The following is a 14,085-nucleotide window of genomic DNA, read 5'->3' as shown; positions in this document are numbered from 1 at the left end:
TGCGTAACGATTGTTATAAATTTGTGCGCGAAATTCTTTCGATGTTATTGACACGCAATCCACTTGGCTCTGCCTTCGCCGATTAACCTGAGAATTTCAGATATTCTCGGGCGATTTGAGGAGTATTCTAATTGGTCGAAAATAGGCGTGGCAATCTGTACTGCAATCCGTACATGGGGCCGTCATTGTGGTTTAGTCACGCAGCGATTTTCACCTGCCGGCAAGTGGAGGCATTCTAAAATAGCCTCCGGCTCGAGATTTATGTGATGCTGTATTGCATAATTTAAGAGCTCGGCGCTGAAGTTGAAAACTAAACAATTAATACATAATAATCATGTTGGAAGAGTGCAATAAAAAAAAATACAACATTATTAATACAATATTGTGCGTCGTCGTTACGTTGCTGACCAAAAAGGTCATTCATTCAATTCGTATTTATGCAGTCTGGTAACTGGTAATTGTTGCTATGGAAGTTAAGCCACCTTATTCCATTCTATAAGTTGGGTATATAGTTCTCAGCTCAGTGGTGACTAATTGGGTATATTAGCTGGTCGAAGGAGGTTGAGGAATTTATATAAAAATTTACAATTGAAAATATATCTTTGCCTATTTTTAATTCCTTAGTCAATTTAAATATAAATTCGCAAAATATTGCTTTTATCGCCTAGCTAATTACAAATAATTAGGATATTGTGAATATCAATCACGAGTGATTGTATAATATGATTTTCTATTTTTCTTCTTTTTCCGAGCATTACGTTTTGGAGAATACAGCCAATCAAAATATAATTAAATAACATTTCACGATCGCCTCTTTAGGGCATTGTATAATCACCGTCACAAATGGTTCTTGGCTATATGTAATTATTACATTACACTTGTAATGGGTACGTTAAAATTGACTTTTATTGATTTCGTGTGCAGTTGGCGGCGGTGTAAATCAAGGAAAATGTGCAAATAACATGCAATCAGTTTGGCGAGTCGTCGCTTAGTCAGCCCAGTGTATTCAGTAAATAGTGTTCGGCATTTGCTTATCCCGCCACATAAAGCGCCTTTTACTTTCTAAATTTAAATTACAAGCCTTGCTGTGATTATTATCCACCAAGAAGCTCCTTGGTCGGTTAGTCAGTGCAATCCGATCGGGGACTTCCGTTTGTGAATCAACTGGGAGAAAGATATCCGCCCAATTAATGCGAACAAATCAAATTAAATCGAACTTAAAAATAGCGTTCCCTTGGACGCCGTTCATTGAACCTGTGCTTCTGGATTTTTTCTCTTTTTTTCGGAGCCGCCGGCCTTAGTTGTCAATACGGATTGTGGTTTGCCATTAAGACAATGCTTTATAGAGGGTGCGGTTTGAACTTGGCCTTTGTATGGTCGATTAGACAAATGGTTTGTGTATTTGCCTATGCTATATAGTCGATAGTTAGTTGCTAATGTAATTCAGATCTTGCCCCGTCATTGCTGATATTAGATAATCGCTGATCGGATCACAACATTGTTTGGCCACACTTTGTTGATTAATGGGTCATTAGAAGAGGATTATGTCGTTGTTGCTCCGGAGATCACGTAGTCACTGGCATTTACATTGCCGTTTACAAGATAATGCCAGCGGCGCACATTAACTCATATTTAAGCGTTTCCGACATAATCAAAAGACTTAAGCGACGAACGCGACTTCCTGCACAGGTGGAAACCAAAAACCAACGCCAAATTCAAAAACCAACCACCAACCAGCCCAGCATTCAAGTTCAATGGAATTTTCGTGCACGCGCCGTGCAAATGAAGCGAGAAATTTAAATTTAAATTTAGAATGCAATGGCAGCTGATTAAATATTGCATTACATAAAATGCAAAGCAAACGAATGAGCTCACCCCGCCGGCGACTCATGACACTTGAAGCTAATTAGTCGCCACTTTTCACCCTCGTTTAAGCATTAAAAGTATCTAAGTGTCTTGGGTGCAAAAACATCATCGCAGCTGGTCTAATGAAATTGTTACCAGTTGTTTTTCCGCAGGCAGCTGCTCGATTGAATCCGTAATTTATGTTAATATACAGGAGCCCACTAACTAACACCTCCGATTGCGATACAAAAAGGTCTTAGAAAGTGCATAGCCTTCAAGCAATTGGCTTAAATTTTCGTATTGTTGGCCTTGACAACTTGGCGCAAGAATTTTGTGGCCGACTTCAAACGGTAGCTAAACAAAACTGGGCCTTAAGTGGAACATATTTGGCGAATTATGCTAAACAGAACATTGGGCGAAAACCGGTTCAATGGCGTGAAACCCATCCGCAACAAAAGTTGTCAAATCATTCGATTAGCGATTGCTTACCATTGTGAAAACACTCGTAAATAGAACGTTTCCTAGGAAATAACCCGGCGAAGAATTATGCAAATCCCCCAGAAAACCCAGATCAAAAGATGATATCTCTTCCTTGCTAGATCGACCGCAGCATTTCCGATGTAGCATTTAGCACAAAAAAGTGCCAGAACCAAAACAGAATACTGATCTCGAGCAAAAAACCCATTGTAACTGGGAAAAATAACCACCTTTCGAAAGTATCAACTGACACTCATGACCATGACTCAGATAGCCGTAGTATAAACAGCAGCAGCAGCCACATTCGGTCTTGACGCAAGTGCGTTGGGGAAGACCAAGTCGAGTCAGCTAACTGGATTTTGTGGCACAGACAGAGCCATCAATTAGCATGTGACTCCTTTTCGGCTTAATTGCCGCACCTGGCATCTGAGGGAATCCACCTCTTTAAACAGAACTTTGTGTGATTTACATATGTGCAAGCGAATCAGGCGAATCAAAACCAGAGACAGGCACTTGTGAAATGAAAAGGCTGTGGAGGTGGGCTTCCGATTTCGGTTTTTGTTCGAGTCTCAACTGTCATCAACAGGTGTCTATTGATTTTTGAGCCGATCCACCCCCTTGGCTAAGCGGGTCAAGAGTGTTTGGCTGATGGGAGAAGAAAAAACAACATTTTCAAGTGGCCAAAAGGGCTTGTCATTGGCACCATTTCATCGGCACCACCATACATGGTTATATATATTAAATTAAATTCCTATATATCCATGAGTAAACGAGTGCAAAATCTTCCGTGCTCCTTTGGCTTTAATTTTAACTTTCTTTGTGTGGTATAGTTGACAAGGTGCAACAAACTGGTTTAGTTTGAACACAGCGCTTTGTTCAACTTTAGCCGAATTTTTTACGACAATGTGATAATAATGAAAATATACTCGTACATACCTGAGAAAAGCTACTTTTTACCGATTATTTTTGGGGGCTCGTTCCGATACACATGGTGATTAAGTTGGTGTTTATTTCTGCTCCACTGCGTGAACACGCCTTGGAAATGTTTTGGAACACATTCACGGTTAAGTAAGGCAAAGTCGTTAAAATCAACGGCGATAAGCTAAATATAAAGCTGTGATTGGCAGCAGGGAACACGAGCTGCAGTCCTGGCCAGAATTCGTAACTTCCCTCGACCATTCGAGAGGCCTTCTCTCGCACTCGTCCGGAAAACAGAATTCATCATCAATTTGCAGTACTGCTAAATGACTTATTTAATTTAATGAGTAGTTTAGCATTCCAGACTCATCGAGATAATTTTGTAAAGCGCACTCAATCTGCCATAATAATTTGTAAAAATTCCCATTCACCTGTATAGTTTCCATTCCCGCGAATTCTACAATCAGTATCAATTATCAGAGCAATTTGTTTACTGGCACACTCATCAGCATATCCTTTCAAAAACAAAATCCCCCCAACTTAAGTTGCGTTATGCTGCATTGACTCTGGGATTTTTTTGAGCATGTTTTTGGTTTGCCGCACGTGACGCAAAATAAACTGAAAAACAAACAAAAAAACTGGCATAAAACAAACCAAAACAAACAAAATACGAAATGCGAACGAGGCGCGCGGCTATTTTGCATATTCAACAATTTTACTGCTAAATGCGGGCAATAAAAACACAGCATCAGTTAGCCGGCGTCATCTTTGGCCCAAAGTGTGATTCAGCCCCAAACGAGTTGATCTTAGAAAGCGGAGGAGCGGAGATTCCCCCGCCGGCGATCTTCGGTTTCCACAGCACGTGATTGATATATTATCGCCAAGTGGTGGATGTGGACTCCCCCTTTCGACAGCTCATCGCCGTGGAATAATACTAGCCGACTTCGATTTGGGAAAGCAAAACCTCAATATTATACAATAATTAGCAACAAAAATGATTGCCATTCGTAATTAATGCACATAATTGCCGCGCCAGATTGCTGCCGTAGAATGTAGCTCGCTAGAATGGAGTAAAAAATACAACAACAAAAAATAAATAAAAACAGAATTGAGAATTTTCGAAATGGACTCTTAATTGTATTTATTAATTGCGCTTAATTGAATTATGAATAATATTTATTTGCCCCCCTAGGAAGTGCCGGGTACAGTCCTACCACAGATTCGTATTCTCGGAAGTCCCCAGCAAGGGCATCCGACGAGGGCTGGGAAATTGCCAGTTCCAAGTGGATCGACCAAGGCTGCAAGATCGTGCGATCCGATCCGATTCGATACGATATGATCCGATCCGGAGAAGGGGAAGTGAAGTGATCCAGAGCGGAAGGTTGGGAAAAACTAAGCTATTGGCTTCTGGTTTCTACTTGGATTTTTACAAATACATTTATTTAGTTTTTATTCCCATCTTTCCCTTAATATTTATTATAATGTCATATCAAATATAAAATCATATCAAATATAAAACTATATATGTGGTATATATCTGTCAAAAACTTTTTATAAGTAAATTTGTAAAGTATTTTGTTATTTATGTAAAATATGGCTTAAGTATTGTTAAAAAAATAGTATAAATAATTAAAGCATATTGATTTTTTTTTTGTTGTTTTTAAGTTTTTGTTCAAGTTTCAGTAAACAAACTTTTGGTTAAAATAAATCCCCCTGTTTACCAAATTTTAACTACTTTATGTTTTATTCAAAAAATCACTATAAAACTATCTAATTAACATAACTACAATGGGAATGTTTTTTGCTTTCTATTCTTGTTCTCAACTTCAAACAAATGGCCAACAGGAACTGCTTTCCCCGGATTTTTGAAAATTTTTTAGCATTTCATGCTGCCATTAATGATTGATGGCATGGATACAAAAAGAAACTGTACTTCGATATTCCCATTTTGGGCAAAAAAGTGGACTACGTGACCGAGGCAAACATAAACACATTATTTTTCTTTTTTTTTAATAGAACAATGAATTTGTGTGGCACAGTAAAAACCCAATAAAGTCCGAAAAGGTCGTTTCCAGCAATTGCCGCCTGTGAAATTTTTAATTATAGAATCTAATTTGTTTGAACGCTCTTTTATCTTGATGATTGATCATTAGGTCTAAGAAAAAAATCAAATATACATAAAACAAACGCAAAGAAAAAAGTAAATCCGTCTTATGTAACAAAACTAAAAAATTGCAAAAGCCAAAATCATCGACCTTCAATCGCGAGCCAAACTCAGTTCTCAAAGGAGCCATTTCGAAAATGTTTTGTGGCAAACAATTAAACATTGTTTAATGGCAGGGAGATAGAAACGCCCGTGTAGAGTGTTTTTAACTGATTATGGCTTGATCATGAGACTTCAATAAAACAAGCAGTCCGGTTGACCCATAAAGGGGTCGGGCATGGAGGGAAGCTTTAGATGGGGAGATCGCTTAGGAGCTAGTCAACCGTTAAAAGGTTCACGGCCAAGGACAAGGAAATCCCAGTGAACGGCTACCGCCTCCATGAATCACGACTTGAAGCTCACACTCCGTGTATCTGAAACAATTTTGTGACTTCTGGAACCTTGGGCATGTATATTCGTTTTGCATATTGTTCGCCGTCTCATATCTAATACCTTTAGAATACGCTTGTATGCGGCGTGCACAATTATATTTAAATATTTTAATACAACAAGTAGGAGAATTAAACAGCGAAAATAGAGGCTGTGCCTTAATCATGCAGCCCGGCTCATAGAACAATAGTAGAAATCTTAAGTCGGAAGAAAAGTTTTGACCCAGCCGTGAAGGCATTTGAACATGTGAGAGGTTGAGATATATATATGTATATATATGCTGGCTTTAATCTGTAGGCACTTAAACCATAACAACATTTAGCTGAAATTATAATTTGATTGACTTCCAAAAATATTGCACGAAAATCGGAAGTAAATGTTTAGCCGAATGTGAATGGTATTAAGGCTAATGTGGGAACTTTTTTGCAAGTGACTAATGGGTAATATAGTACGCAGTTTATTGCGAGTACTATTTTATTTTTTAAATAATTTACGTTATTCTCAGTAAGTGCTTATATTTACTTATAATTTTCCTCAATATTCTAAGTAAAAAGCATTTCGATGTTGTCAAATGTACTTCCTAGCTCCCACGAACTTATTAATTCAGCAATCCCACTCTATCGATCCAATTTGTATAATGGATCTATCAGATCGATAATTATGTTTTTGCTACTCCAGATGCTTTAATAACTTAATGCGGATCGAAGCAAATAGACGTATATGTGATGTGTTAGCTCATTATCGGGCTCGTTAGCTCAATCAAACGATTCGATCTACTAATTTGAACGGTCCGCACTAACATCGGCATTAGTTAGTTAGTTAGTTGCTAGATGCAGGCTGCAAGGATGACCGGATTGTTGGCAAGTACAAGTGCACATATGTAGATCAATGGCAAATTGCGCCGATCTCGAGATCGCCGCTAACTGAATTTGGTTAAAAGCTAACACGATCGAAAATATCGCTGCCACTGCCACTGCCACTGAAAATGTCATTCGAATTGGCGGCCCGCGTCCAATTTGAGAAGCGGCGGCAGCCTTGCCAGCGTTATCAGCTTACAGGACAGGAATATATATATATAATTATTTATATAGATTGCTATATGGTCTCGTAATCCGTCAGCTGCCATATGCAAATCCCAGTCGCCAGATGTTTTGACGGGGCTTTCAATTATGCCATAGATATTGTAATGTGCCTGTACTTATCGCCCGGGCTTAGTTTAATGTGCTACATTTACGCATGCAAATTAGTTGTTAAATGTGCTTTTAAAATTTAATCGATATGGCTGGGTGCCACCTACTTACATCTCGGGCACGCACGCAGCCATGTGATCCGTACTTCCTGTTTACCATTACTTTGTTTTCCAGCTCACTTTCACTTGGTCCCTATTCGATCCGCTTCTGCATCCGCTCTAGTTCTGACGCGATTCGATTGAGTCATTCAGGATCTAATGGGAATTGCTGGGTTCTAAAACTGACAGAGATATTTGATCTGATGTTGTTACACCTAGAAAAATAGAACGTATCATAAATACATTCTTAAAAACTTGAAAATAGTAAACTAAAATTGTTCAATATAAACTTGATATTTTTTAAAATCATTCTTGTGGTTAAAAATATTTCCTTCAACTAACTTACAGAGTAAGCATATCATATTTTCATTATTTTGCTCCGTGCACACACGGCGTATGCTTAATATTTGGCATGGACTAGCTTCGCTTTGTTTGGATTTGTTTTGGTTTTTTCTGTATGACCTGTTGAGGCTTTTCAAATGACTCCCGTTCGACCGACAGAATGCTTTTGGGGTATTCTACCACCATTCCGATTGACGCGCACGCGCTAATGGTTAACCCCGCTTTTTAGCCAAGCTACAAGAGCAACAAAAACATGGCCAATGCGACGTTCTAGCCTGTTGCCGCACTTGAACTTGGTCGACCAAGTTGAGTCGAGTCAGGCCCCGCGATTCTCGACCCACTCAGCTGGCTGGCTAGCTGGTTAGCTGGCTGGTGAGAGGAAACCCCACGGCATCGGCATCTTGGCTTTAACCCAGCTCCAGCTGGGCAACTACGTCACAGTCGCGTCATGCGAAAACCAGTCATCGTCGTTTGGTGAAGCAAACAATCGTCGGCAATCGGCCGAAACGTTCGTTAACTTGGCCGTCGGAATCGGAATCTGGGGGTATTTAAGCGGCGGCAACTCGACATGAAGCATGCATTGATTCGCTATCATTCGCCCTAAAGACTTGTGCCCAGCCTCAAGTAGTTTGCTGACTCTGTTTGTTGTAATACAATTTAGCTGACAAGGATAATATACATCACCACATCAGTTTCGAGTTCGCGAAAGGATCCAGCTAAAGTTCAACCGATCAACCATCTATATATCCCGCCGTGAATTCGAGAGTCGAGAGTTCTTGTCCAGCTCAATTCTAGACGCAAACAGTTCAGTACCAGGAGCGATTTTCTTGAAAAACAAAACCACCCAGCCAGATCGCCAATAAGCAGTGAAAGTGTCAACACATTTCGAGTGCTTATTGCAAATCAAACAAGAAAAGCGTAACCAAGCATATAAGCAAATAGTATTCTAAGTGTTTTTGCCAACACTTTGCGTAAATTTTTGTTGTTCACCCCAAACGAAAACAACCCAAACACACAAAACAAAATGATGGCCGTTGCAGCAGCCCAAAAGAACCGCGAGATGTTCGCCATCAAGAAATCCTACAGTATTGAGGTGAGTCGAAAATCCAGCAAAACATACAATTTCCAAATCGAATTTAAAAAAAAAAAACAAGCAAATTAGTGACTAGATATGGTCTACGTGACTATCTAAAGGTTTTGTGTTTTCAAAAAAACCAGTTAACCGGCCAGTAGTCGAGCCCATTTTTGTGATCCCGCATTTCTTTTTCGCCAATTCAATTTGACCAAACGCAATCCTCGGTTGGCCATTAAGTCACACCTCTAAGAACAGGCGGCCCAAATCGAAAGGCCCAAATCGCCAACGGACACAACGGGTTGTGTGTTAAGTTATTATTTAACAAATAAGTGAAAGTGGCTGCCTTTTGGGCCCCATGCACTTAGCCTGGCCGAAACAGTCGCGCCTCATTGTTGTTGACTCGTCTCTGTTTATGTTTATGCTGCGTCCGAGCAAAACAAAAAATATGAAATCAATATAAATGATTCAATGAGTTGGGCATCTTTCATCAGCCAAAAGCGGTGGCCCAAAAAAACCGAAGAAAACAAACAAAAAAACGAGCTGACAGTGAAAACTGCAAGTGATGGAAACCTTTTTCCCCCATCAAGAAAAAGAAAGAAAAAAAACCTTTAACGATCGCCAGTTGCATTTTTTCCCCGCCAGAATCGCATGGGGATTTTCGATTTCTCAGTCACATATCATTTATCTTCGCACCTGCCCGTTCGCAGCGGTGACATCGCATTAAATTACCATTCGTGGCTTTGAATCACAATCAATACAGTTCCATGAATAGCCAGCTCTATTCAAAAGAAAAGATCTGAAGACGGCTTTCACACACCTTTTTATATAATATTTTTTGAAAATTGCGCAATACTCTGCTCAAAGTCACCACCCAAGCGTGGAGCCGAAGAAAGCCACCCTGGCTTGAAGGTCAAGGCAATCGTCTAATTTCCGCTCCGCATCCTGCCAGTGTCACTAACACGAACTTCAATCTCTTCGCTTTCGTTTCCAGAATGGCTATCCATCCCGCCGTCGCAGCCTGGTGGATGATGCCCGTTTCGAGACCCTGGTGGTCAAGCAGACCAAACAAACCGTCCTCGAGGAGGCCCGCAGCAAGGCAAATGGTAAGTGGATAGAGTCCAACAAGTGGGTCACTAAAATAGCTCCAAAGGGGGTTTCAATTTGGGATGAAAACGGAAGATAGGTCTTTACCTGTTGATTAAAAACTTAAAAAGTTGCAATTTTTATTTCATTTTATTCGCTTTAACTTAGATTTGCGTTTATTATTTATTTCCACCCTTTATTTATTATTTGCCTTCGTTCTTATTTTTATGATTTTAAAGACGATTCTCTGGAGGATTGCATTGTGCAGGCTCAGGAGCACATTCCCTCCGAGCAAGATGTGGAGCTCCAGGACGAGCATGCCAATCTGGAGAACCTGCCCTTGGAGGAATATGTTCCAGGTTAATATCCATTTCCATTTCGATTCCCATGCCACTTTTTCCTCTTTCTGAGCCTATTATCTTTGATTTGATTTTGATTATGATTTTCATGGGCTTTATTTTTATTTTTATTTCATTCGCTTTTAGTTGAGGAGGATGTTGAGTTTGAGAGCGTTGAACAGGAGCAGTCGCAGTCGCAGTCGCAGGAGCCAGAAGGCAACCAACAGCCGACCAAGAACGGTGAGCAGGGGGTTCTAGAATCCAGCAGCCAACCATAAGTAGTACTTAACTTCTGAGGGGCTTTTGAAAAGCGTGCGACATTGATTTAAGTGCTTAATATGATAAAGTGCCAGGGCAGAGGAAAAGCACTCAGCCACACGGACAATTGTGTGTGGGCGCGCTCGCTCGCTCTTCTCTCTCTCTGTGGAAATGTCGCATTTCCCTTTTTCATTTGTTACGCTCGACTTAATACAAGTACGAAATGCGTTTGCCTGGCAACCATCTCACTGCCACGTAGCTCGCTTATCGTTTACGTGACCCTAAGCCTGGGAAGATTGCATCCTTAACCATCATATAATCCCCGCTTCTTTTGGCCCTTTTGCAGATTACGGTCTCACCGAGGACGAGATTTTGCTGGCCAATGCCGCCTCCGAATCCTCGGAAGCCGAGGCTGCCATGCAGAGTGCCGCTTTGGTGGTCCGCCTCAAGGAGGGCATCTCCTCCTTGGGTCGCATCCTCAAGGCCATCGAGACCTTCCACGGCACCGTCCAGCATGTGGAGTCCCGCCAGTCGCGCATGGAGGGCGTGGACCACGATGTCCTCATCAAGTTGGACATGACCCGTGGCAATCTGCTGCAGCTGATCCGTTCCCTCAGGCAGTCGGGCTCCTTCAGCAGCATGAATCTGATGGCCGACAACAACCTGAATGTCAAGGCTCCGTGGTTCCCCAAGCACGCCTCCGAGTTGGACAACTGCAACCATCTGATGACCAAGTACGAGCCCGATTTGGACATGAACCACCCCGGATTCGCCGACAAGGTTTACCGCCAGCGTCGCAAGGAGATCGCCGAGATCGCCTTCGCCTACAAGTACGGAGACCCGATCCCATTCATCGACTACTCCGATGTGGAGGTCAAGACCTGGCGCTCGGTCTTCAAGACCGTTCAGGATCTGGCTCCCAAGCACGCCTGTGCCGAGTACCGGGCCGCCTTCCAGAAGCTCCAGGATGAGCAGATCTTCGTGGAGACCCGTCTGCCCCAGTTGCAGGAAATGTCCGACTTTCTGCGCAAGAACACCGGATTCTCTCTGCGTCCTGCCGCCGGTCTTTTGACTGCCCGGGACTTCCTCGCCTCCTTGGCCTTCCGCATCTTCCAGAGCACCCAGTATGTGCGCCACGTCAACTCACCATACCACACCCCCGAGCCGTAAGTATCTATCATCCTATTTTACCAGGGGGTTAAAATCACTTCAAAAAGGGGAGAAAAAGGCTTTTTGTCCTAGCCTAATTGCATTTGCCTGCCGCCTGCCTCTGTGTGTGTGTGGGTGGCTGGTTTTCCTTTTCCGCTTTTCCCAAGCAACTTTTGTCGCCTGGAACACAGGCAAATTGGCTACAGGAACTGCGGCAGGCTGCCCAGCTCATTTAACCAGGCTAATTGCCTTATGCCAGCACATTTTCCACACTTTTAACAAGCATTATTCTCTGCCATTACAGCGACTCCATTCACGAGCTGCTGGGTCACATGCCCCTGCTGGCCGATCCCAGCTTCGCCCAGTTCTCGCAGGAGATTGGACTGGCCTCGCTGGGTGCCTCCGACGAAGAAATCGAGAAGCTGTCCACGGTGAGTGGATTTTCTAATTGAGTTGCAACGTAACGACCTTAGACTCAAGTGCAGCTATGACGCAGCTGGTTTTTTTTCGCAACCAAGATCATTGTTTAGTCACTGTCAAAGTCGAACGGGAAAAGTGAACTTCAATGCCTGAATATTTTTTTCTTTTTGTTCATATAGTTTAAAGATAAAATTTTATGCATTTCAAACCACTTAATACTGTTTTAAAATTTAAAATAATTTTTTAAGCTTAGAAAACCTTGATCTTAAAAGTTTTTAACTTCCTGCCTTATTTGCCCTTGCTTTTATTTTCTTTATTATTTACTCATTGGTTCCTTGTCCATCCATTTCTCCAGGTATACTGGTTCACTGTTGAGTTCGGTCTCTGCAAGGAACACGGTCAGATCAAGGCCTACGGTGCTGGACTCCTGAGCTCCTACGGTGAGCTGCTCCATGCCATCAGCGACAAGTGCGAGCACCGCGCCTTCGAGCCCGCCTCCACCGCCGTGCAGCCGTACCAGGATCAGGAGTACCAGCCCATCTACTATGTGGCCGAGAGCTTCGAGGATGCCAAGGACAAGTTCCGTCGCTGGGTGAGCACCATGTCGCGTCCATTCGAGGTGCGTTTCAACCCGCACACCGAGCGCGTCGAGGTGCTGGACTCCGTGGACAAGCTGGAGACTTTGGTGCACCAGATGAACACGGAGATTTTGCATCTGACCAACGCCATCTCCAAGTTGCGACGCCCGTTCTAAGTGGATGGGGGGAGATATATGTATGATATATAGAAGCACCCAAAACACCGCCCAAAAAACACCAGCCACCCCCACCACCCCAAACATACACATACAGGTGCAACGGTCTCATTTATACAAATTAATTTTAAATTGACATACCGCACAATCCCTCGTACACGTAATCCTTAAACCAAAATTAAGGCATCGCGCATTATTTTTATTTTTTGTTTATTGTTTTTTGTTTAATTTTTATTTAATTGTCATCGAAAAGTTGTAATTGTCGAATCGCGCACATGGTAAAAACACAAAAATCAAGCATATTTATTTGTTGATCACCCGATACACCACCCAACCTGCATATTTATCACCGCAACTATTATTGGACCAAAAAATCTTTAGACGTTTAAGTGATGTGAAAACAAAGCCAAGCCAAGCCAAGCAAAGCAAAGCGAATTAAGTGAAGTGAAAAGCTGGGAAAGCAAAGTTCAGATACATCCGCACTTAGTAGGCAAAGTACCACACAAAACCGATTGTATACTCAGACAAAAATTGTTTTTGTATTATTATTATCTTCATTTTGCCTCTCACAATATTTACCTAGACTATATAGACACGCGATATAGTATTCCCGGTATAGGAAGCTTCATTTAAAGAGAGTATTTCTAAACAAAAATGATATAGATACAACAATCGAGCAAGGAACAAATGGAAAACAAACAAAAAAACGGAAAAGATCAAAATGAAATGGACAACAAAATAGAATTTTCTTACATTGTACAATAACTGTAAACGACAATATTACTATTGTGTACTATTATTATTATTATCTATTATTATGCTTATGACTATTACGTATTGTATTGTAGGTATGTAGAGTTTAAACATTATTATTTTATTTAAGTTTTGTGTATTAATAAAATTAAAAATGCAATTGAAAAATAATTACTCTTTGGTTTCTTCATTTGATTATCTTCTTTGGCAATTCGAAACTCTAAAGTCTGAATCTGTTTAGGGAACATTTTATGACATACATAAAAGTGGAATATTTATTTAAAATTAATGCATAGAAATGAAGAATATGATGAATATATTTATGGGTGAGAAGAAGTGAATCACATGTGAACAGAAATCGAGCTATATAGAAAGTAATTCACAAATTTGATGAAATTATATAAAATATTCAAAAACCTTGGACCAATACATATATATTATTATAAAGTAATTAAAATCAAAATATTTCAAAGTAAACAAAGTAAGCATTGGGATCAAGAATATTACATATTAAAAGTTAATGTAGCATGGAATTTTATTGTTATTGTTCGATGTAGTTGCAATTGGATCGAAAGCCAACCAAGTGTTAACATTTCTGCAAGCAATTAGCCAAACTAATTACTAATTATATTCGCAAATAAATCTATATATATATAATCAAGTTAGAGCGCAGTTGGTCCCCAAGCCAGGCTTCGTTGTTTCTGAAAAATCCAATAAAAGTATATGTATGAATGAAGCACAAAACGTGCAGATATCGTAAATATATATATATATTCTCTATATGTACATTTA

The 14,085-nt window shown here is 40.9% G+C and overlaps 1 protein-coding gene across 2 annotated transcripts; it reads left to right on the top strand.

The window, feature by feature from the left end:
* The first annotated feature begins 8,004 nt into the window (after positions 1–8,004).
* Positions 8,005–13,464, top strand: LOC6737040 (tyrosine 3-monooxygenase). 2 transcript variants are annotated; one of them, XM_002083851.4, is made up of 7 exons: positions 8,005–8,556; positions 9,530–9,641; positions 9,861–9,980; positions 10,107–10,199; positions 10,564–11,383; positions 11,671–11,797; positions 12,142–13,464. In XM_002083851.4, the coding sequence occupies exons 1-7, from the start codon at positions 8,488–8,490 to the stop codon at positions 12,538–12,540; spliced, it is 1,740 nt and encodes a 579-aa protein (XP_002083887.2). In that variant the 5' UTR covers positions 8,005–8,487; the 3' UTR covers positions 12,541–13,464. The 2 variants fall into 2 exon arrangements, with proteins under 2 accessions (XP_002083887.2, XP_039149255.1); XM_039293321.2 differs by lacking the exons at positions 9,861–9,980; positions 10,107–10,199.
* The last annotated feature ends 621 nt before the right edge of the window (positions 13,465–14,085 follow it).

Source organism: Drosophila simulans, chromosome 3L (assembly GCF_016746395.2).
Source record: "Drosophila simulans strain w501 chromosome 3L, Prin_Dsim_3.1, whole genome shotgun sequence".
Lineage (NCBI taxonomy): Eukaryota > Metazoa > Arthropoda > Insecta > Diptera > Drosophilidae > Drosophila > Drosophila simulans.
This window is presented reverse-complemented; position numbering and strand designations above follow the sequence as displayed.

Coding starts and splice junctions, on each gene's coding strand:
- LOC6737040 (XM_002083851.4), top strand. CDS start 8,488: ATGATGGCCGTTGCAGCAGCCCAAAAGAACCGCGAGATGTTCGCCATC. Junction 10,200..10,563: donor CCAACAGCCGACCAAGAACG/GTGAGCAGGGGG, acceptor GCCCTTTTGCAG/ATTACGGTCTCACCGAGGAC. Junction 11,798..12,141: donor AAATCGAGAAGCTGTCCACG/GTGAGTGGATTT, acceptor CCATTTCTCCAG/GTATACTGGTTCACTGTTGA.